This window comes from Epinephelus fuscoguttatus, linkage group LG1, assembly GCF_011397635.1.
Source record: "Epinephelus fuscoguttatus linkage group LG1, E.fuscoguttatus.final_Chr_v1".
In the NCBI taxonomy this organism is placed as follows: domain Eukaryota; kingdom Metazoa; phylum Chordata; class Actinopteri; order Perciformes; family Serranidae; genus Epinephelus; species Epinephelus fuscoguttatus.
In genome coordinates, this window is record NC_064752.1 from 34,959,220 (window position 1) to 34,987,047 (window position 27,828).

Genomic DNA, 27,828 nt, shown 5'->3' on the forward strand with positions numbered 1-27,828 from the left:
AGTGTGGCATGTTAGCATGCTAATATTTGTTAGCTGTTTTAATTTTGTCCCTTATACTGTGCCTTACTATACAGATGGATGTGATTGTAGCCTATTAGTTTTGCAGCTCATTATCAAAGGCACTGGGTACATTTAAAACTGGATCTGATGTTGGTGCTAGATAAGAAGTAAGGAGATCAGAAACCATTAAGATTCATCATCAGGAGAAAATGAATGCCTACAAAATTCCACGGTAATCCATGCACGTCATCCATTTACATGGACTGTCAGCACCACTTGTTTCCATTAAGTAGAATTCAAGACGTTCAATTTGAACTTTGGGAAAGAAAAAAGCTGAAAGTCTGCTCAGTAATTCATCAGCACCCACTGCTTGTCTCTCATGACAAAATTACCTTTGTATTCACATTATACACAGCTTATATATTTTACTGACTTAGCTCTGTAGTCCAGCATTGTGCAGAAGCTCTATTTCAAACCCATTTGATTAATTCAGTTTCTCACCAAGCCCTACATTTCATTTATCTACCCAGGATGACCCAACTCCCAGGACTGTTATGCTACCAGAGACTCAAACATACTCAAGAGGTCACTTTGCAATTTATTACGATAAATTTCATAATTTTTTTTGTACATCCATACAGAAATTGCAACATAATATTTGTTTGTGTAAACAACTTTGGACTGAAGCGTCAGTCAAAAACAAAAAACATAAAGGAAACAGCACGGGCTACACTAAAGAATGGATAAATTACAGGGTGCATGTGAAGCGTTGTCCCAGACATCTTCTTTCTCCTGTCACCTTGTTGGCAGAGAAGCGGGGCAGGCAGTTCCAAGCTGCAGGATAGAGACTCTGCATAGAGGATTCATAACTATTCATGTCATAAACACTTACACTAGCATCTCTAAATTGATCTACACCATGTGGAGATGAGTATGCACATTTATTACAGCGTATATTAAGGCGTTCAAGATGAATGTGCTTGAAGGTTGCAGTGCAGAGCCTCTATTCTACAGTTTCTGGCCAGTTTCTGGAGTGTGATAAATCCATTAATATCAAATAAATAATACCAGAGAAGTAATGCGATAACCTGTCCAGGATTCAAGGAACTGTTTGAAGGTGGCATATTGCAGATGATGAACAAACAACATGTTAGCCATTTGCACATTCACTGAAATACACGGAAGCTTTTTGACAGCAAAGATTTTGGCAGTGTTCATTTGTAGTTGTGATAACTACATTGACTTTGCAGTTATTGAGTGAACTACGCCACAAGAAAATAAACTGTTCAAGGGTTCGATATTGTATATATTATCTCCATAAACTATGAGGATCCTTAGAAAAATATTTCCTTTAATGCAGCATTGTACTTATACAAAATTAAACAAATAGCACAAGAAGATTATTCTGTTATTTTTCCACTTTGAGTGTGTCGCTACTCCCACTGAAAGTCTTCCCAGTGTTCCATCTGTCGTTAATTATTACCAGAGGGTGTGTTTCCTCTTTTTTTAATAGTGTATTGGTACAACTGTATTGTCTCATCTGCATACTTTATTAATATATATTTCACATTTTGTCTTTTAATACTTGGAGTCCAGAATATATTTTTTGCTACTCTGTTGAGCTTTGTTGACACCCTGAGAATAAATCTTTTGTCAACACAGTTCAAACCGTTCAAATTGCGGATCAATTTAGAATTCTGCTTCATTTTGAAGGTATGCTGACTCTAATTTCATGACTTTATGTCAGTTTTTTAAGGATCAGTATGTCCTCTAAAGTGATTTAAGTGAGTATGTGTCCCATTACAGTGTGAAACCTTTTGAAAATAAAACTGTGTAGGACATGAAATATAAATAGAAACAAAATGGAATTTTGAGAGTGAGGATTTTAGATGTCAAGTGTTTTCAAAATCATATTACAATCATCGTCTTCGTATAATATATACTGTAGATAATATATAGATACTAATACAAAACTTATATGTCTAAAGGTGGCATGCTTGAGCAGGCAGTGAAGAGAAGAGAGACAAGGCATACCCCTCCTTTCTTATGATTTAAATGCTTTCACGTTGACTACATGGAGACACAGTTTGTAGCAGAGAGGCCCTAATCATGTCCGTGCTTTGAGTCACATGTGGAGTGGAACTTTTACATGACTAAATGAAAGAATTAATTAATGAATGGTGATTGGCAAACAAAGGTAAAGAGATTAAATATGCAGCATTTTTTTGGGGGGGGGGACAACCAAGTGAAAGAGTTCTCTTTCCTGTATTTCTTCTCTTCTCCTCCACTCCTCCAGTGCCCGTTCCCATCCCTCTGCTTTCTCTCCTCTTTTTGCCTTGTTCCTCTGCTCCCCAACCAACACATAACCATGCTTCCCCCTGATCTTATATCTTTCTTCTCCTCCTCCCTCCGCTCTCTTCCGGGCCTTCACTTGCGGTCTTCATCTATCATCTCAAACAGGGCCTGCAGCAGTCGGTCATCTCGGTGCCTGTACGGCTTGGTGCTGTAGAAGCCATCAGTGTAGTCACTGTAGACACTGTCCTCAGGCCCTCGGTACTTGTTGATCATATCCAGAGCCTGGTAAAGCATCTTAGGGGGGAGTCTTGTTGCAGAAGGGGAGAGGCTTCGGCCCGGCTGCTGCTTCTTCCAAGTGGAGGAGGACCTGGCTACGGTCAGGGGCTGCTGCAAGGTGGGGGTCTGCCTGTTGAAGGCTGTCTGAAGGAGACGCAGCAGGGCCAGGGAGGGGGAGTAGGGTGGATTTGAGGGCTTTTTGGGCTCCTTCTCTGGGCTGGAGGGACGGGAGTTTTGTGCAGTCTCAGTCTTTGGAGGTGGATAGGCCTGTGTGGGCTCCTGTGTCACCAGACAGACAGAGAGGAGACAGGTTGTTGGTGTGTGACGCAAATTGTTACATAAAAATGACCCACAGAGTGTGCATCTAAAGTTAGACAACATAAGTGTTTATTTTGGTATCTATTACAGCTTTATAATATGCATGAAAAAAATCCATGCTGTCCCAAAGCACCTGGGCAGTGACCTATTTTTCTTTTTATTGAGTTGGCTGTGTAGTCAGACAGGCACAATGGATCTAAAATTGAGCAACTGAACAAAATATGGATGAAAACACTCTAAAATTTAACCTGAAAGTCAGCGCTCAGTTTTAATGTCCTGGAGAGCACATATTAAACAGCTGTATGCCCATAATCTAACACTGCATTGCAGATGTAATGTTATTATTACCATTAATCTGTCACTGTAACATGGCACGTAAGAGGGACAATGGGTAGCTGTTACGCACTGATCTTATGTTAATTCCATTCAGCTTTATTTATAAATTCCAAGTTATACACATTCATAATATCTCTGTGTCCTTTGACCCCCGCAAAGGATGAGGTCCCACCGAGATTTGAACTCGGATTGCTGGATTCAAAGTCCAGAGTGCTAACCATTACACCATGGGACCTGTCTGACTGCTGCTGTAACAGATCAGATTCTAACAATATTCAGTTCACATCTTTGTGATGTGAAATATTCATTTGATTACATAACAACGCCCACTGATTGATTATGTCTGTAGATTTTACTTGAGGTTTTTGTAATTTTGTGCTATTGTGGTCAGAAAGAGCTCTCTGTCGCACCTGTAACCACACCCAAGAGTGATGTCACACAGTGCTGACACACCAAGGAGTATGCTGCTGCATGACTCTAGCACAGTGAGTAGTGAAACCACAAAAACTAGATTTTCAGGCTTTGAAATCAGTGAGTCCACAACTTTGTTGGAGACTAAGCTCAACAACGGTTTGATAAATTGTCATGAAGTTTTGTGCAGACATTAATGTCGGTCTCTAGATAAATTGCAATTAATTTGGTGACTTATCCTGATGCGCCATCATTAGGTCACTTTTTCAGTATGCACAATGACATTCCCATCAGCCTCGGATGTACTTTGTGTTTCGTGCTTATTGGCAAATGTTAGCATGCTAACATGCTAAACTAGGATGGCAAATTATTATTATGTTGGCTTAAAAGAAACGATGTTAACATTTTCATTGTAACAAAGTTAGCATGGTAGGCATTAGCTTTTGGTTTTAAGCACTCTTAGTCTTTTGTAATATTACTTAGCTTCGACCTTTTTCTTTTATCAAGTGTAAGTTAAGAGTGTCTGCACTAAGCCCTTAAAGTTATGGGACTAATTTTACATGTTACTTTGACACAGCATACACCTGCTCTCACTCCTTTCCTTTACATCTAAACCAGGTGTTTATGGTGGAAAGAAAGAGATGACTGGTTGCTCTGTATAATTAGATGTGCATCAAAAAAGTGTGTATTGGTGCTCTTGGAAAAGGACGAAAATAGGATAAACAGGAAGGCACTCTCAAATATAAGAAGAAATATATCAAGGAGGAAGAAAATATTAAAAAGCCTTTATTGTACTGGCTAAACCATTAAATGAGCCAACATGGTCTGTGGGTTTTTAAAAGACCTGATGAAGACCTTCAGTGGTCAAATCATGTTGGCTCTTTGATGTATTTCTTCTTATATTTTGCAGGTTTATAAGTTGTTTAAATAGTTTAAACTCTGCAGCCTCGTACTCACCTCCATCATGTCATCCATATGTTCCACACCCCGGCGGTCATTCTGCACAGCGTTGTAGGGAATGTACACTCTAGGTTTCTTCATGTGATCTGGCTTTTCTGAGGTCCCATGAAGGATCAGCTTCCAGTTCAAAATACGACCCTCGTTCTGCATGCGGCCTGACTGTGAGGGGAAATTATGTTGGTTGGATTTCAGATAGAACCAGCAGAAGCTCAGTGGTTATACAAATTAGCCAAATATTTGTGTAACTCACTGTATCTGTGATCTTTAGCGTCCATGTGCCTGCGGGATCTTCTCCCCATGTGTGGACGGACATGAAGTCCCAGTTTCTGAAGCCATTAGAGGACGTGTCCCTCTCTCGCTCAGCCAGCAGCACTGTACTGGTACCTGATGGAAAATCAGAGCGATAGATCAGCTGAGCACTTGGTTATTTTACTCCAGTGTGTGTGTTTGTGCTTGTATGTGCACGTCTCTAACCGGCTGGGGAGGTGAGTGTTATGTGCAGATCCCCTCTCCTGGTGTATTCGATGCTGGCCTCCACCTGCACGTGCTCCAGTGAGCGGACTGCGTTCTCCTGCCCGGCACAGGCTTTGGTTGGAATCTCTATAGTGATCTCCCCTGCTGCTTTCATCTCCCTGTGGGTTGCATTAAAATAGCAGGGAATGAGACACACAAACAGCTCTCCCTGTAGTTCCCTGACATGTTGTCACTACTGTTCGTAGGTCTGGGAAACAGCAGCAGGGTGGAAACATACTACTGCTGCACCCACTGCAGGCATCATATATTACTGTGAGATAGTTCAGAGACAAGTTTGGGAAACATTTAGCACATCACAAGCAAACATAAGATGCACAGACAGATTTGTTCATTCATTTGCAAAAACAGTTAATCCCCATCTCTCCCAGACATGAATGAAAGGATTTCCGTGCTCAAGCTGGCATAAAGCTGGAGGGGGTAGTAGACCACTAAGCATTGACGGAAATGTAGAGCCAAATCCTCGGGATTAATAAGGGATGTAGCAAGGTAATGGGGAAACTGGGTGTCGGTGCTACTGAGTCTCATAATCCAAAGCAAATTTCAAAATGGACACTTAAAGGAAGACGGAACTCAGTCGGCTTTAGCTGCTGTCTACAGGTGGAAGCATGTGAAATCAAGAGGTTGTCTCAAGGACAAAGTATAGCAGCTGAGCTCTAGCCCTCGATCTCCTCGGGTCATTAATCCGTAAAGGAGTGCAAACAGAACATCTGTTGAGACAACAGAAGGGGAGATTATTTCCTTTGAGTATCTGTCCGTGCTTGGCAGCTTTTGGATTTAGATATTTAATCCCATTTTTGAACAATTAGCATTTATGAGTGTTCACAGTTGATGATTGACCTCGAATTTAAATGCTCTCAGCTGTCATCATGAAGAATCATAATTTTTTTTTCATTAATTCATTTTTGATTCATTTTAATGGCCCAGGAAGCCATCGCAGGCTTAAGACTCGTTATCATCATGACTCACTCAAAAAGCAACAGATGTGTCTTTAATAACACAGATAGTTTCATCTTTTTTGTTCTTTGTAGGACCCAAAATGTCAGGACAAAAGGAAATAAAGCTCTATCTCTGTCTCTCAGGGGTGGAGCCAGATGTTGTTGGGGCTCAGCCCAAACCTCGGGGAGTCCCGGGGCCCCGGGGGGAATGTTTTTTGGCAGCTATACGCAGTATTTTTCAATCCATTTGAGATAATACAATGCCAGTGATGATAGTTGCCAAAGCAAAATCATCTTGTATAGAGCCCACATCCTATTTTGTTTCTTATTGTTCTTCAACTGTCTTCATCAGTCTGAAACCACTTCAGGACTCTGAATTCAATATTAGGCCAATGGAGGAACAATTACTCACTTATATTAGATTACTTCAAGAAATAGCATGGTAGGATAAACAAAATGGGCATATGTTATTATCTGAATGACACTAAACTGAGATTTGGGGCCTTTGAGAACACATTCAGGGCTAGAGCCACCCCCCTGCTCCGCCACTGCTATCACTTGAATCAGATACTTTATCAAAATTTGAAAATGTTTTGTTGACAACTGTGAATTTAAAGTTTTGCACTGAGTCACAAATGTAACCATAATTATGCAGACAAGTTTCAACCCCATATATGAGATCTACACAGCATTGTGCAGCTATGTGTCTCATATAAAAAACGGTTGCCAAAAAACCTGGGCCACTGGCACAGCAACAAACAAAACTCAAAAGACAGATGGGAGCAGCTGTGATATGTTCACATACCTGGGCTGGAAAGAATCATCCCTCACGATGCATTGCTTCTTCTCAGGCACATGCTTCCAGGTGGCCGGGTCAGCGAGGTCCACCAGGGCTTTAGCGTTAAGAAGACCAAAGCCGAAGCGGCTGTTGACCATCAGGCCTGCCCCGTTCCTCTTCCAGCCTGGGTTATTGGCCAAAGGATCAAACTCTGAGGTCCAGACCACAATGTGCTGCAGGTCTCTCCAGGTAAGATCTGGACTGAGGGGGGTAGATAGACAGGGAGGCAAACCAGTGAATGTTTATTGATATTCATATAGTAAAATGCATTAAGATTAAGAATAACACATTGTGAGCAACAGGTGTTCGTTTCGTGGTACTGCATACTTTTGTTCCAGTGCCAAGGCAAATATTCCAGCAGCCAGAGGAGCAGACGCCGACGTTCCTGTGTGAGTCTGAGTGCACTCATTGTGCAGATCAGCACTTGTCTGAAAGCAGAGTGTAACATGAGAACCTGTTAATCTTGAATACAGAAGAGAATTAAGGCCAGGCAGTAGGGGAAACATGAGAGGGGGGAGATTTTTTGTATTATTTTTCATTTTGAAAATAATTAAGAATTAAGTCGAACTTTCAGTGTTAGTGCCAGGCATAATAAAATACAAATCAGACGAGGTCGATTTATTTATTTGCATTTAGAGAATGAAGTCAAAATATTGATAATAAAGCCAACAAAGCCATCAAATTGTGCCATGTGATACAACATGTCCTCTCTGTGTTGCATACAGGTTACTTGCAACAGGTTTAGCCACTAGTACCCTTGCATCTGTCCATCACCAGCTATTTCAGTTTCCAAATTTGGGTGCCATTTCCCTCTATACAGATGCAATATTTTGGCACAACTCTTCAAAGTCCTAGTGCTTAGTACCACAGAGCATGTGCTCTAAAACAGAAATAATTTAATTGTTACTGAAATCAAATCAGAACTACAGTTTCACCAAGTCATTTACAGAAAGCTGGTAGTTTGATTTATTCTCAAAAGTTTGACTTTAATCTTAAAATGTCAATTTTATTCTCAACATTTTGACTTTATTCCTGTAATGCAGAATAAAAAAAATCATCCTCTAATTTTTTCCCTTATGCCTCGCCCTAATACTCCTCTGTATTTAAATAACATGACATGTCCCTTAAACAAACCTACTTAACGTTACTTAATGTAACACAGTATGACCTAAAATAAAACATAACAGGCACAGTTACTTACAATCCTCTGGTCGGTGTAGTCTCCACTGCTGTACGCTGTAGCCAGAGTGGAGGAGCACTTCTCAGCGTACCACGGGGACAGGCCCTGCTGGGAGGCGCTGCTGATTGAGATGGTGTAGATGCTGTCTGTGTAACCGTCGCAGTCACAGTTATCGCCCTGGCGCCCACCATTACCTGATGCCCAAACAAAGATAGAGCCTTTCCCACCACGGCCCTGCAGACAACAAGCCAGAGAGAGAGAGAGAGAGAGAGAGAGAGAGCTGAAGACAACAAGAAATGTTTACAAACACATTGCTGCTGCCATGATACTGCGAAACATACAGAAAATCATTTTATGGTATTTGTTAAATACTACTAGGGAGCTCCAACATAAAATATCCGCTGTCCAATGTAAATCTTTGCTGTGCGTATTGATTCTGTCCTGTCTGATTCCCATCACTGCTGCAGATAATAGCTCCCATTAGGAGCCTCAGACTGAGATCACACTAGCCGACTGTGACTAAAAACAGCCTGTCTTATCATTTACCTTCTGGATACCATATTCGAAAGCCTTCTGGGCCAGGCGGCCGGGGCCCTCCACTGTCTTGCCATCATCGTTGGGTCCCCAGCTGGCACTGTAGATGTCCACATGGTCTGGATTGAACCCAATGGAGCTGGCCTCGATGGCATCAGTCACAATCCCATCCAGCATTCGAATCCCTGAGCGGAGAGATACAGATATATTAGTGCCCAGCTACCAATTAGGTTATTCATCATGTACTGATATTAGAACTCATGGACGTATCCTCTATTTATGGCCGCATCTTAGGGACGTGTCCCACTAAGTCATTGCAGTAAATAAAGAAGGTCATTAAAGGTCATGAATATAATGATTTTACTTAGTAATCACATCATTTTCTTACGTAAAAGTACAACTATCACAGAGTAAAAATACCCTGTCTGAGAGTAAAAATCCTGCCTTCAAAATCTTACTTAAGTAAAAGTATTAGCATCAAAAAGTTAAAATGCTCATTATGCAAAAACGCCCATTGCACAAATACATATATTATTGGATTATAATTATTGATGTATTAATGTGTTTGTCACTTTAATGCTGCAGCTGGTAAAGGTGGAGCTCATTTAAATTACTTTATATGCTAATGGGAAGCTCAGTCTATAATAATATATCATAATTTAATAATTGATTTTATTTTAGATTATTAAACTGAATCTAAAAAGTAACTAAAGCTGTCAGATAAATGTAAAAAGTACAATATTTCACTTTCAGGTGAGATGTAGTGGAGTAGAAGTGAGTAGCATAAAATGGAAATACTCAAGTAAAATACAAGTATTTGTAAAGTATTTGAGTAATTGTACTTAGTTACTTTCCACTATTGGTGTTACTGCAGCAAGATTTGCGATGTTTGTATTTTAAGATGCACTAAGACCCAGCTGGCCTCTCTGGCCCTGCAAATGTTGCAGCTCTAAAACTGCAAAGCATTTTTTGGATGGATTGGAGCTCAGCAATTTTAGAGAGTGACGTTATGCAACTAACAACCAGATCTCCATCACGAAATCTTCCTTCGCTGCTGGCTATAAATAAAATGAATACAATCCAGAGATGTGCAGCCATGGTATCTAAAGGCAGTACTCAGGATGAAAGTACTTTTGGTAGCCCGTTTAAAAAGTAACAACCAAACATGTCTTTACTGTATCTCCTGAATGATACTAGATTGCTTTCGGTTTTCCCCCAGAGCCAGGCACGGAGGCAAAGAGTCAGAGCCACCGTCCACCAATTCTGCTACATGGGACTATAATTGCAAAAACCTACATTGATACTCTTTAGTAACTAGGGCTACCATGGAAAACAAAAGCGCCATTCTCTTCCTGTTTTAGTTGTGCAGTGGTTGACACACTTCTTTCGTGTCATAAAATGAGCCTTAATTTTCCTGGGAGATCGTACCCGGTGGCACACAGATTGCAGAGTGAAAGTGAGGCTTCAAGGGAACCAATCAAAACACAGATGGTGTCATTATTTTACAGCTGTTACACTGTGCAACATTTACTTGATAGTTTTACACCGAAGAACAAAACTGGTGTATTTCCTCTTTAACTGAAAGTGTTAGTGAAATTAATAACCATTTGAATGCCACACAGGAGTGATGGCAAACTAGAACTACAACTGTTTTACTCTAGTCACAAGTCTCACACACAGAGACATTAAAAAAGACAAATAAACAAACTGATATTCACACAAAAAATGCTCTTACCTCCAACTCTGGAGTTGAATGCCACTCCAACACCACACTTATTGTTGTCTGCCTGCATAGCAATCTCCCCAGCACACCTGGTCCCATGTCTGAGAACAAATCACATAGTCAATATACACTGAATTAAAACATTCACTCGTGTTTTTATCATTAATCCTGCATAAGCTGGAGCTCTATTATTGGGTGTAATTTTGTAGAAAATATTACACATTGTACAAAACACATGCACGGTTCTGTAGCAAAGACATTATCTTGTTTGTTTGCTGCTTTTGGCAGAAATCTCACTGCACTGTGTTCCCTAATGGATATTTTGAACTGTTTTACCTGCCCTAATTTATTCATGGGATGCAAAACTAATTACAAGTGGCCACTATATTGTCTGATTACATAGCTTCTCTTGTAGAAGGTCATGTTTGGAGCAGAGAATATCGATCGTAATGACAGGGTCGCGGAGGTTCCGTGGCACTGCAGTTATTCATCTGGAAGAATAGGCTTTGAATCTGTTGAGTATACTGATAACAAAAGAGCACAGGGCTGCTGGCGGAGTGGAGTGTGTGTGTGTGTGTGTGTGTGTGTGTGTGTATGTATGTGTGTGCTTTTGTGTGTCAGCTAGCAGAGGGTGAGTCATTAACTTCAGGTATGGCCTTAGAAACACTCAGAGAGGAGAAGCAGGGGAGGAAATAAACTAAAGTCTTCTAATCCTTTGTGTCTACTTAATGCTTATTTATTATGACACTGAGATGCACCCTGAAATAACCAAGCTCGAGCCACACAATGACCAGGTAGTGTCAGAATGTCACCTCTCAGCAGTTCACTCACTTGTTCTCATTAGTGGAGTCGTATCTGGGGAAAGGGTCCGGGTCGTTGTCGTTGAAGTCGTAGCTGGCTGCTGCGTCCTTTAAAAACAACACACAGAAAATGATCAGGCTCGACGTCAGTGTACACCAGTGACGAAGGCTTCAAACACATATTTGTCAGGGCCTATCTGCTGTCATGGAGACACATATGATGGGTGACAAGAGAAGAGAGAGAGCGATGTGACCAGATAGTGAAACGACGCATATTGAATGAGTCTGAGCATGACGGGGTGCTTGTCAACAACTATCTTTTAAAACATTCAGTTTGCTTAAAGATGCTGTTTTCCCTGAGGGTTGCGTCCACGCTTGACAAACTGCGGCGGCTGAAATGCAACAATGTGTGTGATTCAGTACATCATGTCTGTCCTCTGTCTGCTTCTGTCTTTGTCATCCTTCTCCTGTTGCAGTATAAAATGTAATTAAATGTTTTATTATGTTTTTATTAAAGGTGAAATCAGAATGAATGATTCCTTTCAGATACTGGCTCACAGTGACGGCTTTAATATCAGATTGAAATCAGATGCCTGTGACTGTCATTTGAGAATTACTGCCATTAAGTTATGCAAATGCACGCCGCTCGTACGCCTTGATTGTTGAGGCTGAGCGTCTCGGGTGATTGAGCCTCTTTGATTAATCAGCGTTAACTTAATTATGGTGGGAGTTGTTTCCATCAGCCCTTGTTGTCATACATTATTTCCTTCACTCCCTCCTTCAGTGCCTTTATTCCTCTTCCGTTCTTTTGCTCTGGCGAGGCAGCGGCTTCTAAGAGCAGCAGCACTGTTTGAAACCAAACCACAGATGGGGCTTTTCAAGGCTTTTAGAGTTCCTCTCAACAGAGGGAGCTACGCCAAAACGAGGCCTCGTTCAGCTCTGATTCAGTCACCACCTTGTAATTATCTGCATCTCCCCTTCAGACTGTCAAACAATATTTGCAATTTCCGCATCCCTAAAATGAAGGGAGCCAAATTTGCATCCCAGTGAGAAAAAAAAAGCCCAATTTGTATTCAAGAGTTACAAACCAGAGAAGCTCTTTGCAGGCAGACATTATCATATAGAGAATCTATTACTGTCTTTATGAATCGCCTTGTAAGGTGTCACCAGCAGCGTTGCTATGGAAACGGCAGGCCCAGACGACGGAGGCTGTCTCCATGGAAACGGTGTCTTACGTAGTTGGAGTAGATGTCTGTGTGGTTCCACTCCAGCCCGTCATCCAGCACGGTGATGACCACTCCTTTCCCTGTGATGCCTTTCTGCCACACGGGGATCACATGCAGGTCCAGCTTTGGCAGCGACGAGGACGTCCGCGTGTCTTGCTGGAAGATAAAAATGACACATCTGTAATTAGAGTGCATCATCCAAACAGGCTCTTTGAGTATCATATCCTGATTGCCTGTTCTGTCTCTGACCTTTGCAGGACATTATGATTTGATTGTTGGCTTGTTGAGGTCCACTCCTGCGGCCACTTGTAGGCAAATTGCTGCCAGAGGGTTCATAATAATACAGGCTTTTGTGTTCATACAGCAACTCCACTGACTCATTTAACTCACAAGATGCCTTACAGTGCTTAGAGATGTGCTGCGTTTCAACCCACACTTCTTCTGGTGCGACTCACATCCAATCCCCCTGTCGGATTATTTAGCAATCCCTCTCAGAGGCTATAGAATATCACACACAGTGAGTGAGGGGGGGCGCTGAGCCTGTTTTAAATGGAAACTCAGCAAGCAGAGAGGGAGAGCGAGTGGGGCCGATGCCTGTCTGCTTGGGGAAGAGTATGATTCAGAGCTGGAGACAGCTAAGACTAAAAAAAGAACTCACTTTGCTCTTTCGCTCTGTGCGCATTATGCACAGACACTGCAGAACGCCACCCTAAGATGTGACTCATCCCTGTGATGTATCGCCCTTTCTCCCCCCTCCTTGGCTCCCTCTTTGACTCCCTGTTCTCACCCCATGCTCTCATTAGCATCATGTCTTTACCTCTCTGTCTCTCTGGACAGCATCAGTTCCAGCCGACGCTGAACAGAATGCAAATCTCGATGTAAATACGCAGCAGATGTCGTACTTTCCCACAATGTGTTTCAATAGCAATTTGCTTGAGAGGATTTCACTCCCGAGCAGCTCATATCTACAGCTTGTCTGTTTTGGTGTAACACCAAATGACTCACTTGTTGATGCTGGCAGCAGCTGAGTGGCCTGCCGTGCATAGATTTTAATGGTACACAGCAAACACACGCACACACACACGCGCACACACACACACACACACACACACACACACACACACACACACACAGCAGCAGCTTAAGCAGGTTACTCTACAGCTTTTCCATATAAAATGAGTGAGTGGACACACACGCCAGGGCACAATGAGATCCCTCGATGCACAGTTAACACAGGTTGACAGTTGCACGGCCATGGATGCTCTCTCTCTCTCACACGCACATGCACACACACACACACACACACACACACACTGAGCCATGCAGGCAGGAGGAATTTCAAGCTACAAGTATGAGTCACTCTCTGATTAAATTATCGGGCTCTCACTCGTGATAGATAAAGACACTCATCCTGTTCTCGGGCCCAGCTCTCGCCCCCCTCTGCCAAGCCCCCGCCACACAGCTCCACCCTCACTCTGATGTCATCAGCCAACGTCACTGTCCTCTAACCTCTACCCCTTCCCCTCATTATCACATCTCCATTTGCAAACACCAGAGGTGAGAAAATAATACCATCACAGCATCGGGGCTGATGAAACAAAGGTGAAACCTGAAACCTTTTTCCTTCCTGGTGTTTTACCTGTTTCTACATACTGTGGCTTTGTCCTTGATGAATAGGCAAGCAGGATGAATCATGATGCTTTCAATGAACTATAACGTGACCCTCGCAGTGACAGAGACACGGGCTGATGTGGAAATACAATAAGCGGCACTTTAAGGCCAATTCCATTAGAGTCATCATCCCTCATCGGTAAAAATGATTCATCTCAATTTGTTTTCTTATTCCCCCACAAGCGCGTGACTCATGTTCAGTAAGCGCAGGTGCGGAGAAGTGGAAGCTGGGGGAATGTAATGTGAATCTCCCTCTCTTTCCCGAATGCACACACAAACACTGATGCGACACACAGTTACACACACACTGCATCATTTTCTGTAAAATCAGGTTCCAGCCTGATGATTTAATAACTGGTCAGGCTGACATGGTTAACCTATTAATCCCAGTGATGTGAGGTGATATATAATAGCAGGGATCAGATCTGTTTTCTGAGCAGATTGTAGTGAATATGTTGTGATCTCGTTCTCAGGTCTGCAGTGTCATACATGAGATTTTTAGTTTGAATTCGCCTAATTTGCTAATTAAATTAGATGAACGGTCATTGTTACATGTTAGGGAAATATATTGTTGTTGTTTATGTTACAACAACACATTATCATGCTGACAATACAGTCAGAATTACAGTTATTATGGTGTTTAAATGTAAAATGATTATAATAGTTATTTGATTAGTCAATCAACAGGAAATCAGCAACATAACTGATCAGTTATTTAACTCAAACTTAATTTTTGGAGGCATTCATGTCTTTTGTTTTTATATGTTATGACGTAAAACTTCAATTAAAAGCCTTTCCAAATGCCCAGTCTCTTTTACTAGCCCGCTGTGGCTGCACAGTTTAAATAAATAAACACCTGTCTCAATAAGATGCCTGGTCTGGTTGCCAAGCAGGTCATTTTGCTTTAACAGAGGTTCTTCGTACGTATAAAAGCAGATTGTTGACTCCATCGTTATGCATTTTCCTTTAGTCCGTAAGGGTCCTCAAATCAAACGCATCAAAACGGTTTTACATACAAATTAATCCAAGTTTGTTTTAACAGGATAAAGTGGTGTTGTATCGGTATGCCAAGTGTTGTAATCCTCGAGTGCCTTAACTCACTCTCTCTCTGACAGAGAGCTAGTCAAAATGAATGATTCATAATTGATATCTTATCTGACGCCTATTTTTTAAACAAGTAATATTCAAACTGGTTTAAATCATCAAACTGAATGTATTTCCCAGTCTCTGCTGAGCAACAGTTTTGTGACAGGAATTAAAAGCCGTCTCTCCCAAATACAGGCCTGTTGAGTTCAGCGATTTAAGCAAATAAAAGCCCGGGTTATTAATTAAAGTTTTACAGTATTAAATATTGTGGAAGACTCCAAAAAACTGCACTATTGGTGTGAACTTTTTCTATGTGCTATGTTGGGTTCATCCACAAATTAAACCTGCAATATCTGGAAATACAGCCTTTATGGTGTCAAACATTTAATTTATAGGAATCTACATATGTAACGTAGCATTCTGGGGTTCATTTATGATTGTGGCTATACAGAGTGTTTTACTTTTCTCGCTCTATTAATGAAATTGTAGACGGTTTCAAAGTAAACTGATAGTATGTATGGCCTCCTGTGCCTGAGGTATGTGTATGATTGCAGCTTATAGCCACTCCCCACCTAAGATGGCTTCTCAATGTCACAAAACCATTGCCTGATGAAGGTCTAGTAGTGAAACATCCCGATAAATTTATTTTTTGCAAGATAGACAGTATGCTTGGACTTGTTTTCCACTGTTGTCACAGGTTTCTGACATGTTATGAACCAAACAATTAGTCAGGTGATTAAAAACATAAGCAGATTGATGGATGATGAAAATAAATGTTGTGGTTTCATTTATTTGGTTTGATCCGGCATGTTGACAATAATCACTCCATTTTCCCCTAAATGCATTCAAACACTTATATCTGCTGTAGTGTGTGTGTGTGTGTGATGTGGTCAACGGGACAGTCGTTAAGTTCATTCTAAGCTTATGGATCGTAATCAGTAAAGATGTCATTCAAAGTGGTAAATGTCGGGGTCAGCCTTGGGTCAGGATAAAGTGAAAGTGTCTGTAATGGATCTGGAAGGGGAGGCACAGCTGTGACAATCTACTGTTCTCTGCTACTACTTGGCCTCAATGGGCTAAACCATCCCATTCAGGGCAAATTGGGACTTAATGCACGGCGCTTCTACTCTACTCCATCCTGCTGGATTATAGCCTCTCCACCCCTCTCATCTCCACACGGACTGTTACCAATTAAGCAAATGGCTCTTTTGGCTAGAGCTGCTTGATAGCATGCTATTGTTATTATTATTGTTATTGTTATGCTATTGGGGGGGGGGGGCAGTTATGAAAAGGTAACACATATTTGCTGCATTTCTAGTAGTTGTATTTTTGCACGCATGCAAACTTCCTGATACATTGCTAACACACATACACATACTGCACACACGGCCTCCTGCTAGAGGCACAAGGTCCCTGCGAGGACAAAACAGTGTGGAGCTGTCCAGCACTCAGAGCCACATAGAGTCTCAGGGGAGAATGGACCATGCTGCATGCAAACAGAAGGCTGAACCAGACACAACAGAGGGTACACAACATTTGACCATTATTTGACCAGTAGGCTGGATGTCAACTGGAATCTGTGGTTTATGGAGCTCTGGAAAAAGTACACAGTGTTCAGATATTTTCTAAACTGTTTACAGACATCTTTAAACCAGCAAGATTAATCGCTGAGCTACTTATTGAATTTCTCAGTGCTGTGGCGGACAATCTGCTGCTGCGTGTTCATGGATGGATTGCTGAATGGGCCCACCATGCACAGACCAAGGGGCCACTATACCTGCAGAATGGCACTCAGATTAACACGTACTGACCATGAGGAGACTCAACATGACTGCAAAGGAACTGCAAAGAGACACATAATAGCTAAAAAAAATGAGCAAAACAAATCCAAATCCTGCTGACATTAGACATCAAAATTATGCTAGAAAGACACTGGACTCTTACATTGGACAGACGTTAGAGTTTGGTTGGAATGACAACTGGGTTGACGATATTTTAGATGTCAAACAATGTCAGAATTTCACAGTGTGGAATCATCATCATGATGTTGTGCAGACGATGAGTTTTGTTCCCCATACCTTACAACCTAATGTCTTCATTCTATGTCCAGATGATGTTTGAATGAGACATTTTAGTTACTTAACATAACTTATAACCAAGAAAATATCAACGCCATCTCACAACCTTAATTAAACCGAATATATATGTTGAAAGACGTTGGTGGCCAGATAGTGAAGAGACACAAAATGACCTCAAAGAGACACAAAACCACCCAAAAACTGAATAAAGACTCTTAAGACAAAAGATATGATAAAAGAAAGAAGCAAAACCACCACAAAGTTTGTGCGTTTTGCTCTTATAGGAGAGGTGGCGGGACCCTTTGCATATCTGTGCCCAGAGGCCCACTGTCACACAGTCCCCATTGTTCATGTTGTGTTTGTGTGATATTCAGCCTTTTGGGGACTCACCAGGTACCACTGCTGGTTCCACATGGGATCGTCAAACAGCTTATCCACTGGGCAGTCCCTGCACCCACCGAGGGACGCTCGCTTGTTGCGACGTTTCTCATACTGCTGCTCTGCCCACAGCACCTGCACACAGACAAGAAGAGACGTTTCTTTAATCTTTCAAAATGAGACAAAAAATGATTGTACGCAGAGCACCGTGCAGGATGCGGTAATAGGTGGTGGCCACTCACTCGATCATCCTCCGACAGCCGCCTGGTGATGTGGCTGGCACTTCGTTTCATTCTGCTAGGATGAGTGCGGTGTTTGAACAAGAAATGGTCTTCCAGGGCCCCGATCTGCGGAGAGGAAGGCATGAGACGGGCTGAATATTTGATAGGAAATGACATAATACCAGCCATCTGGTCGCTGAAGCCTGTTGCACAGGTCGAGAAACATTATTATGTCTGACAAGAAAAGCCTCCAGAATTCAGTTTTGTGGGAGAGCAAGAAAACAGATTGCTCATTCAGACAGTAAATGGTTTCATCACTACAGTGGGACATCTAAATTTTGGCCTTTTATTGAATCTGTGATACAGTGTGTGGTGTTTTTTTTTATTATGTTGATGGTGAACTAGGAGGAATTCCTTTACATATAATACTTTTGGTTCTATTTCCATTCATTCCAATTAAGAAAAAGCACAATGCACAGGGCCTATGTGCCTTTATGTATTTCTGTGGATGCTTTACATGCATCTTTTGCAGAAAGTAAAGCATACTATCCATGTCTCTGCTATGGACTGATGTTAAACAGTTAAATCATAATGTTTTTATTTCCCAGTTGACATTTTTGATAACATCCAGCTCCCTCTGTTCTTTCAGAGGCTGATGCTGTTATATATTTGCAGAAGTCTAAATGATTGTAATGTCAAATAAAAACTCATATTTGAGTTATAATGGCTCTGACACAGCAGAGGAAGACAGCATACAGTGTGCCTCAGTATCCATGACAGCTCAGTTAATCATTGGCCGCCGCTGTTCAGAGCCACAGGTTTCATCCAAATTAATGAGCAGCTCCTATGATTCAGACTGAGCACAAATGTATTTATATGGGAGAGGACAACATTAGTCAGTCTGTGATGGTGAGAAAAACAAGGACATATATACAGAAGAGGGAAAGGACAGGCAGAGTTATCAGAGGTGTGTAAAGAGTGAGTCACAGATTGATTAAAACCCTCCTCCTTTGATTTTAGCAAGGTGCTGAAATTACATTGTGTGCTTTTGGGCTATCATAAAAGCAATGAGTTTCCATTGTAATGGCCTTATCAAGAGAATAATTGATACAGCTATTGCCTGGCTCCACAGCTGACACTGTAGGCTGTGGGTGTCATTAACATTTCATGATTCATTTTGCTTTGATGGTTTCTGTTCAATTGTCTGATTGATATTAAAATGAGACATTACTCAGGTCCCAGTTTGCTTTGATATCACGCCAAATATATAATATCCACTAAAACTGCCAGCACAAGCTTCATTTAAGAATATTAATAAGCTTTTTTGTTAAGTGAGCTGGTGGTGTGGTTTCTGGAGGCGCTCCGGGACGCAGGTTGGTGCCTACCTGTCGGACCAGCTGGTAGTCCAGCTCTCTGGCGATCGCCTCTGCAGCAGCCAGTCCGCCTGGGATCTCCACTGCCCACTCGTTCAGGTATTGCCTGTCCCCGAAAGAAGACTCCAGCGAGCGGGGAACCACGGAGAAGAGGATGGCGAAAACACAACACATCACCGCTGGACGACATCTCACTTCCATCTCAGGAGGAAATTCAACCAGATGAGAAAAATATATATATGTACAAACAGCTGAGACACGCCCAAAGAAAGCAGCCCAAAACTCCGAGATATAAATAATTAGTAGTGTTGATAAATAAATCTCCTTGTTTGGTGTTTATTCCTGAAGAAACAGCTGGCTGAGATGGAGGGAACGAGAGACTGCGCGTTATTGGTCCGCCAAGGAGAGGAAATGCTGCTGATGGGGAGGGCTGCTTTGTGCGCTCCGTGTGTGCGTGTGTGTGTGTGTGTGGTCGCGATGGGGGGTGGATACACGTCAAATTACGGGCGCTCTGACGTCAGTTTGGCGTCTACCTTTGCTAAGATGTGAGTTCGAGTCCTAAGGGGAGAAAGTCTGAACGGGGAGGAGATCCGGCTATAAATATCCCACTGTTTGTCCCTTATGAGGAGGAGGAGGAGGATGATGAGGAGGAGACACAGGGAAGAAACACAACAATAAAATGAATCCAAACAGTGCTTTCCCTTCTGTATACATGCTTAGTATTATAAGGAGGATCGTTGTTCTGCATCCTCCATCCACTGTTAATGTGCGCCAGACAATCTGTGTCACATCATCCTGTTTCACCAAAGCCCGACTGCTCCTTTGTTTTGTGCTCAGTCTTATCGATAAAAGAAATCTGTCTCCATCATAGTGCATTTCTCTGCCTCTGTCTCTGGCCTCAGGCTCACGTGTTCAAGTCACAGTGATGGAAGGAGGAAAAGGAGGAGGAGGGAGAGGTTTCAGCACCGCGGACAGCTCACCTCACACCGCAGATTCTCATCAGGTGATGAAACTGAAACCAAACACTGAGGTGTGAGGAGACATGGGTTACTACTCCACCAGCTGAGGAGGCTACTGCAAAACTACATAATAAAAATATTGTTCATTTGTTGTTGTAATGCAGCTTACTCCATAATAGGGTCAGGTAGCCTAATAATGGACTCTTTTTGATAGATCACCAAAAAAGAAAAAAAAAACACCCAAAGCTCTGAAGACTACCTTGAGTTTCACTTTTATAACTTGATATGGATCCCAGCTATATTTCTATAAACATTTGTTAAAATAATTTAGAAACATTGGACCTTCAAACACATAAAAAAAAACCCCCACATCACTCTGTGATCAGGTACAACTGGGTTAAATCCATTTATCAGCTCAATCATTATTTCATTAAATTATTAATGTAACCTGTGTGTGTTCTTTCCTGTGTGTAACAGCAATGACTAATTCTGAATTACTGTAGCTGTAATGGCGCCCTGAGCAGAGAATGAAGTCAGCTACCTCTGTGTGTTGTAATCTGAGCTTCGCTGTTTTTTTGTTGTGGTAGACAGTCCGGCTGCACAAGCATAATAGTGCATCGATGTAATGGCCACTGCTCTGCACTGTGACCATACTAGTCGCTGTTTTGACTGCCAGATTCCTAGGATGGTGAAGGCATGGCCCACCTTGTTAGCACTGTTCATGCTGTTAGCACTGTTAGCTACTAGCCGTTATCCTGCTGTGCTACCTCCATGTTGAGAGCCATGTGCAGACAATCTCCTCTCAGCATCTGAATGATAGATATAATCTCGATGTCACACAGAGCTCCTTTAAACGGCTTTTCCCCCCACAGTAGACATTTGGACAACAGCAGGAAAAGCACAGGTGTAAATAATATACTGCACAATTGCTAAATTACATTTGTCTATTTCAGTTTCAGGGTCCTGGTACTGTGCACGCTGCCTCACTGTCATGGCTTGCTGGGACAGCCTTAATGTTATTAGTGCCATCTGGGCGTTTCCTACTATGACTAACTAAAATGTCTGCTATTTCAAAGAGTAGCTGTGCATTGATTCAGATGAATGGTTCTAGTTGCAACTAGCAATTGAAATTTGGCCTGACTTGAAAATGGCATAAGCCTGTTTTTACACTGTGAGCTACTCACATTATCAGATACTGTTGGCTATATCAGATGGCTGTGACAATGTGCTCAAAAATGTGCAATATTTGTAGATGTGAAATATAATTTACACGTGAAAATGGTACATAAAATATAAATGTGGCAAACTGCAGATAAAAATACATAACACACTCTGTCATTTTATAATGCATGTAAGGTGCAGTCCCAAAAATATCAATCTACTGTGTGTAAAATTGGAGCAAGAATTCTAGGAGAAGATAACACATGAGAGAGTTATGCAGCATTGGGAGTTATAGATATATAGTAAAAAAAATAGTGAGGACTGACTCCAAACTAAAATGTCGGAGGTGAGCACATCTCCAATGACATGTAGTTAAAATGTATCAGGTGTAAGGGGTTTATGAGGGTTTATTATTTTTTTTAATACATTTTCTTAATTCATATTTCTCAATTTGATAAAATTATGTTAAAGAACATTATTTTTTTCATTGTAAGATGTAGAATGCGTCCTGATGTCATTCTGTCAGCCTTAATCAAACAGTGTTTGCAGGCAGGAGGTTTTTATGACAGTTTTATTGCCGGCATCAGATGCTGTTTAAATTGTTTAGTGATGGAAACAGTGGGTCAGCGTGCTCTCACCTCACAGGTGTACAATGATCCAGAGATAAAGGTGTTGTAAGAGTGGATGTTTTGTTTTACTCTCTGACACAATGGAGGATGTGTAAGTGCAGTTCATGTCAGACAAACAGTTTAGAGTATGTGCAAACAAACACAATAATAGGACTCCAGTTTAATTCAGATGTATGATATTTGTCTAAAAATAGAATGAGCTTGTTAGTCATTGCGAGTCAAACTTGTCAGAACCGATAAAGAGCGATACCTTTGGTCATCTGGCCATGTGCAAACAGGTCTGCAGTATAATCCACGTTTACCTAGCAACAGCTGTTTGCTTTGACCAAGGCACTCACTCAGGCACACAGAAACACACAGCTGACGAGCCACAGAAATATTAGCAAGATATGTGTTGCAGGAGCTCAAGGTGTCATTACAGGGAAGTGAATCTTTGACTTTGCTTTCATCGATTCTCGGCACCCTCTCTGTCCTTATCGCTGAGCTGTGAGGGTGTGTGTTTCACCACAGGGCACTGAGATCATTCATCCGGCCTTCCTTATTCCACCGTGAGCACACACTAACGCACACAATGCAATGCACACATCATTTTGGGTGAATGAGGTCAGAGGTCTAAGTGTGTTTCGTCAGCTGATTATTTTTCCAGCTCCAGGGACAGACAGTGAAGGAAAAGCCCCGGCTTTTAGCCGGAGGATGACGCATCTGCATCGACTGCTGCCACCTCAACAGACAGTCATTCAACAAAAATCAATTAGGTTTGGCAAATAGATGTGAAGCCTTCATCTGCACTTCCCACTGATCTCACAGTGCATTTATGGTTCAGTGACTTCTCAGCAGTTTTCAGTCATATGCTGATAAGTTATTGTTTGGTTTTGCATTTTGTATTAACAACAATTTTTGCAAGACATAGTGGATTTTCAGATTCCACATATTAAAATAATTTGATTGATAACTAGAATTACCACGTGGCAGTTGTTTGCCTCCACAAAGCAGTCGTTGCAGTTACAGTTTATATCCATATCTGTCCAGGCTCATATGTAGCTTTAGCAGTTCACAGTGCTTATATGATGGATATTACTGCAAAGAAGCTACAAATTCTGAAACATGAATGCTTCACACACATCTTCAAACCGACAGCGCAGAAAATACATAGAGTTCAAGGTGGACATGTAATGTTAGTGTCACCAATTCAGTATCAAATATCTCCTGTTCAATTCTGTTCCTGTGGTATGACCATGAATAATGAATGTTTTTGCAGAACATCATGACGTCACAGTAAAGTTGACCTTTTGGAATAAAATGTCATCAGTTCATCATTTTATTCTATCAGACATTTGCGTCAAATTTTGTCATAATTTCATATGAATTTCTGAATTATGGCCAAAAAACATGTTTTTGAGGTAAAAGTGACCATTGATCTTTGACCTCCAAATTCTGATCAGCTCGTTCAGTCCAAGTGGACGTTTGTGCCGAGGTTTGAAGAAATTCCCTCAAGCTGTTCTAGAGATATCACGTTCATGAGAATAAGACAAAACAGGTGAAATGTCCTTGAACTTTGAACTTTTATCACCAAAATCTACCCAGTTCATCATTGAGTCAAAGTGGACGTTTGTGCCAAATTTGAAGAAATTCCCTCAAGTCATTCTTGAAATATCATGTTTATGAGAATAGGATGGACAACCTGAAAACATAATTCCTCCAGCCACAGCTGTCGCCAGCATGGAAACATAATAAAATCATATTCGAAGTAAATTAAACTGAAGTCTGTCATGCAGCAACAAACTGTAGTCCAATATGATCATAAAACACATCACTGTGGAGTAAAAGAGACACATAACACCAGTAAATGGGGTTGATATACTCCTGTGTCACCCGCCAGCCTGTGAAATCTGCTGCCTGTGACAATCAGCAAGGACACTCGGTTGCCATGCCAACCCCTTCCTTTTGTCATCTTTATTGACACTGAGAGCGTCAGAGAGTAAGTGTGTGACAAATTACAGAAAACAAAACCAATTACAGTGAGATCTGTAGAACACTGCTGTTGAATTGTGTCAGAGACACATTTGTTTCATGGTGCTCTGATCTGTGCTGAACTGGAATTAAATTATTAAAATACGCTGTGCAGACAAACACTGATCAAACCCAATGAGTCTAACAAGATGTGAAACATTTTAGGATGGGTTTTTGTTCATAGAATTTGGTTTTATTATGAATCACAAAATATTCTGTTGTGTTTCCCTAATTTAAAAGTAATTTAAAGGAATGTCTATAGGTAAAATCAAGGACTGAGGGAGCAAACAGAAGCTATTCAAAGTGTAAAAATAATGGAGCAAAAATATGCTCAGCTCACAGCCACACTGTCAATTAAAACATTTAGCAAACGAGAAGGACTTCTGCTGCTAAAGTTAAAAATAAAATGCTTTATGTAGAAAATATCAAAACAGACAGACAGTAATAAAGTGTTTTACAAGTGAGTAAAAATGAATTAAAGTGACATGAGTTGCAACGGTGGATTTACATGATTGCATCTTTGCATCAGCTGTCACTAAGAAGTCAGTTATCATAGCAAAGAAGCAGCAGGAGATAAATCAGGCTACACCACTGCTCTGTCTGGTTAATAACTCACTGTATAAATGTTTCAGCTGTTGCAAACATGAGTAATACCAGATACAAAAATAGCAAAGATTAAAAGCTGTTTCATTCATTTATGTCAACAGAGCTCAGCCAGCGCTGTACAAATGTCATGTGTTATCAGAGGATGCTGTAACAATGCTGCTCTGGTGTCACCCAGATTGGCATCACTGCGCAGGTGATAGACGGATGAATTCTGCAAGGATGTGACGGGGTTCATACTGTTATCAAGAAGTGTGAAGGTCAGTCAGACGTTGTTTCTGAAGGGCAGCAGAGTGATGGACACTCTCACTCACTTATACAAGTCATCATTTCATCCACCCGTATCACTGACATCAGGGCTGTCTGTGCTGGAAACAGATAAATGATAATAGAGAAGTCTCACAGGAAGCAGTTGAGACAGGAAGTGTACTGATCAGTGTTTAATTTGTTTTTTTTTTTGTTGCTTTCTTTTGTGGCTTCCGCTCGTGTTTCTTTCAACCATGACACAGTGTCATTTCACATGTCAGTGAAATCAGTAATGCTGTTCTGACAGCTAGTGGTCTTTTAACCAACAACATCATACATAGCTATGTTATTAATCTTAAAGCAAAAATCCCAGAGATCTACTTTACTTATGCCAGTTATGTTTAAAGTGCTGAAGTTATCCTTGTATTGCTGGTAAAAATAAAACAGCTATGGTCAGAAACAGATAGGGGTATTATATGTTAGATATGTTGAAATGTGTCTTTTCTATTGTAATAAAACCAAAACACAGTGGTCGATATTTTTTATGACAATATAATAATCCAATAATCTGTACAGACATGCTGACATTGCAGAGACATTATCGTAACATTATTGAAAAATGGAAACAGTCGGCATGTACATGTTTGAACTGAACAAATTAAAGTTTCTAAGATGTGGAAGTACATGACTGTAGAAGAGTGGTGGAAAGTAATATATATTACTGTAATCAAGTACAATTTTGAGGAACTTGTACTCTTCTTGAGTATTTACAGTAAAATATTGTACTTTTTACTCCAATACATTAATTTGATAACTTTAGTTACTAGTTCTGTTGCATATTCAAATTAATATTACAAAGAAGAACATAAGACATAACATATGTGATTGAAGAACATAAGACTTTATCGTTCCATGAGGGAAATTTTATATCCAGCCGTATACTATGAGTAAGTAATTCAAATGAGCCCCAGTTTTACCAGCTGTAACATTACTGATGTACACATGTACGCATCAATTATTAACATCCAGTAAAATAATATAAATTACTTTGAGTTAGCAGGACTTTTACTTGTAACAGAATGTGTATACACTGTGGTACTGCTACTTTTATTTAGGTAAATAATAAAGAGTAGGCTACATCTTTCATTATTGCTATAGAAGTATCATCAGTGTAAAGCGGACAGAAATGTGTCAGCAGCATCTTTAAAAACAATTACACGGGTGAAGAACATCAGACCAGACTCCAGCTGTGCACCAAATGTATTATATTTAGGGCTGCTACCATTGAATATTTTTAGTTGGTCTGTAAAATGGCAGAAAAGTGTGAAAAAATGTCAGTTTCCTATGGCCCAAGATGACATCCTCATATTCAAAACTCCAAAACCCAAAGATATTCAGTTTCTAATAATGTGAACAGGGAAAAGTATCAAATACTGTATTTGAGAAGCTGGAACCGGAGAATGTTTGTCACTGTTTGCTTGAAAAATGACTGAAATAGTGTAGCTGCACATTAAATTTGTATGTTAACAAAATTATGTCATGTCTACTACTTCGACGTCTCCCCTAAATATTGTTTAAGCCAGTGGTTCTGAACCTTTTCCGTGTCAAGGAACCCTAGATGAAACCTCTATCTGAATAGATTTTCACTGTTAGATATGACATTAACTCTGTAGTCATCAACGACAGTTGACAATAAGAGGTAACTGTAACCCTTTTTCCTCGAATGTTGATATTCCCCAGTTCCTCCAGGCTGTGGGTAACAAGCAGGCCACAACATTTGTTTCTTCCTCTTCATTTAATTTTTACCAACATGGCAAGACAGTACTAACACATTCCAACTTAGGGCTAGAGCATCTCTTCACTGTTATGCACGAGGCACTCACTTATACCTGTCCCCACAAAACAAGAGCAGGTAGGAGCCAATTAGCTCATAACCAAGGGAACACAGTGACTCCACCGAAACACTGCACATGAAAATACAAAGGAAACAATACACAAAGTACTACTGAAACAATAATTTACCACTAACTCAATAATGCAGAATCTATTACTACTTAAATATAAATAATGCAAACAGTAACTTAATTAATAAAAATAACCCACAAATATAATGTGTGTGGTAATGATGGTTACACAACAATGGAGGAAGTGCATCCTGTGATCACTGGGCTCACTTCTAGTGAAACTGTACTATTCCCCATTTTGGGGGGACACCCTGCAACTCCCTCAAGGTCCTCTGGGGTCCCTGGACCTCTGATTGAGAACCACTGGGTTGGCTAATGTAACAATATAAAGAAAAGCAACTCCCAATGAGTAGACCTTGGCCCCCTGATGGGCCCTCCAGTGCCATCTAGTGGTGTGAGATAGGTTACTGCCAATTGGTTAGATTATTATTATTTTAGTAATTTATAAAGCTAGTAATACTTATATTTAGAATTCTAACAGATTAAAAAAATATCAAGTCATGATGCATAATTTCAGTGAGCACTTGGATGTCCGTCACATACATCATCAGGGGTGTGTTCAAGCTCCAAACGGTGTGCATCGTTTTGTCACGGTTTAAAGGTTGAACATGTGAAAAGGTGTGCAGTGGGTTTTTCTCTGTGTCAGAGGTGTACACAATCAGCAGCGACATGTATGTACATAAATGTATAGTAAATCTTTACTCATTAAGTTTATGTTGTGTTAATTAATCATAACTTGCTCTGGAAATGTCACCTTGTTTCCCTTGTCAATAAAGCTCCTTTGAATTGAACTGAATTAACTCCCGGAGTATTAAAATGCAGTGCGCATGAATAACACAACCAAGAATACAAGGAACCAGTGTTTGTGTTTACATAGCCGTGTTGTTTCAGTTTGTGAGGCTGAACTCAGCCCCGGAAGAGACTAACGTGTTTGCCTCAGTTAGCTCGCTAACACTAGCCTCAGATACAGGCACACATTATGGATCGGTCTATGAAACGAAAAAACGATGAAGAGGAGGGAGACAAGCGGCCAGTGAAGGCTCCAAAGCGTGTGGTGAGGAAACATGACCCTGAATAACCTAC

General features: G+C 40.9%; 2 protein-coding genes, 1 long non-coding RNA gene and 1 other non-coding gene across 7 annotated transcripts in view; 2 read left to right on the forward strand and 2 right to left on the reverse strand.

Annotated features, from left to right (window-relative positions):
- The window catches only part of LOC125887416 (uncharacterized), a 36,140-nt gene extending 14,610 nt beyond the window's left edge, over positions 1-21,530 (forward strand). Inside the window, exons 3-4 of the long non-coding RNA XR_007449166.1 lie at positions 6,917-7,092; positions 20,076-21,530. This is a non-coding gene — a long non-coding RNA (uncharacterized LOC125887416). The remainder of the gene's footprint in view (positions 1-6,916; positions 7,093-20,075) is intronic.
- pcsk1 (proprotein convertase subtilisin/kexin type 1) lies at positions 592-19,733 on the reverse strand. Its single transcript, XM_049574163.1, has 14 exons — positions 19,186-19,733; positions 17,822-17,926; positions 17,592-17,714; positions 12,376-12,522; positions 11,172-11,248; positions 10,353-10,441; positions 8,630-8,802; positions 8,105-8,317; positions 7,231-7,331; positions 6,871-7,104; positions 5,071-5,228; positions 4,847-4,980; positions 4,594-4,755; positions 592-2,850 (listed from the first exon to the last, which is right to left on the reverse strand). Exons 1-14 carry the CDS (start codon positions 19,372-19,374, stop codon positions 2,428-2,430), a joined length of 2,328 nt encoding a protein of 775 aa, XP_049430120.1. The 5' UTR covers positions 19,375-19,733; the 3' UTR covers positions 592-2,427.
- trnaq-uug (transfer RNA glutamine (anticodon UUG)) lies at positions 3,389-3,460 on the reverse strand. The gene has a single exon. It is a non-coding gene; the product is annotated as a tRNA-Gln (tRNA).
- A 6,179-nt stretch (positions 21,531-27,709) lies between the features above and the next one.
- Positions 27,710-27,828, forward strand: part of cast (calpastatin) — a 53,960-nt gene continuing 53,841 nt past the window's right edge. For all 4 annotated transcript variants that reach the window (XM_049574246.1, XM_049574327.1, XM_049574401.1 and 1 more), the window contains exon 1: positions 27,710-27,799. In XM_049574246.1, coding sequence (XP_049430203.1) covers positions 27,725-27,799 — 75 coding nt within the window. In that variant the 5' untranslated portion in view covers positions 27,710-27,724. The remainder of the gene's footprint in view (positions 27,800-27,828) is intronic.

Excerpts from the sequence above, each read along its gene's own strand:
- pcsk1 (XM_049574163.1), bottom strand. The coding sequence starts at position 19,374 with ATGGAAGTGAGATGTCGTCCAGCGGTGATGTGTTGTGTTTTCGCCATC. Across the intron at positions 4,981-5,070 it reads AACACTCACCTCCCCAGCCG|GTACCAGTACAGTGCTGCTG; the intron begins GTTAGAGACGTG and ends ATTTTCCATCAG. Across the intron at positions 2,851-4,593 it reads ATATGGATGACATGATGGAG|GAGCCCACACAGGCCTATCC; the intron begins GTGAGTACGAGG and ends CTGGTGACACAG.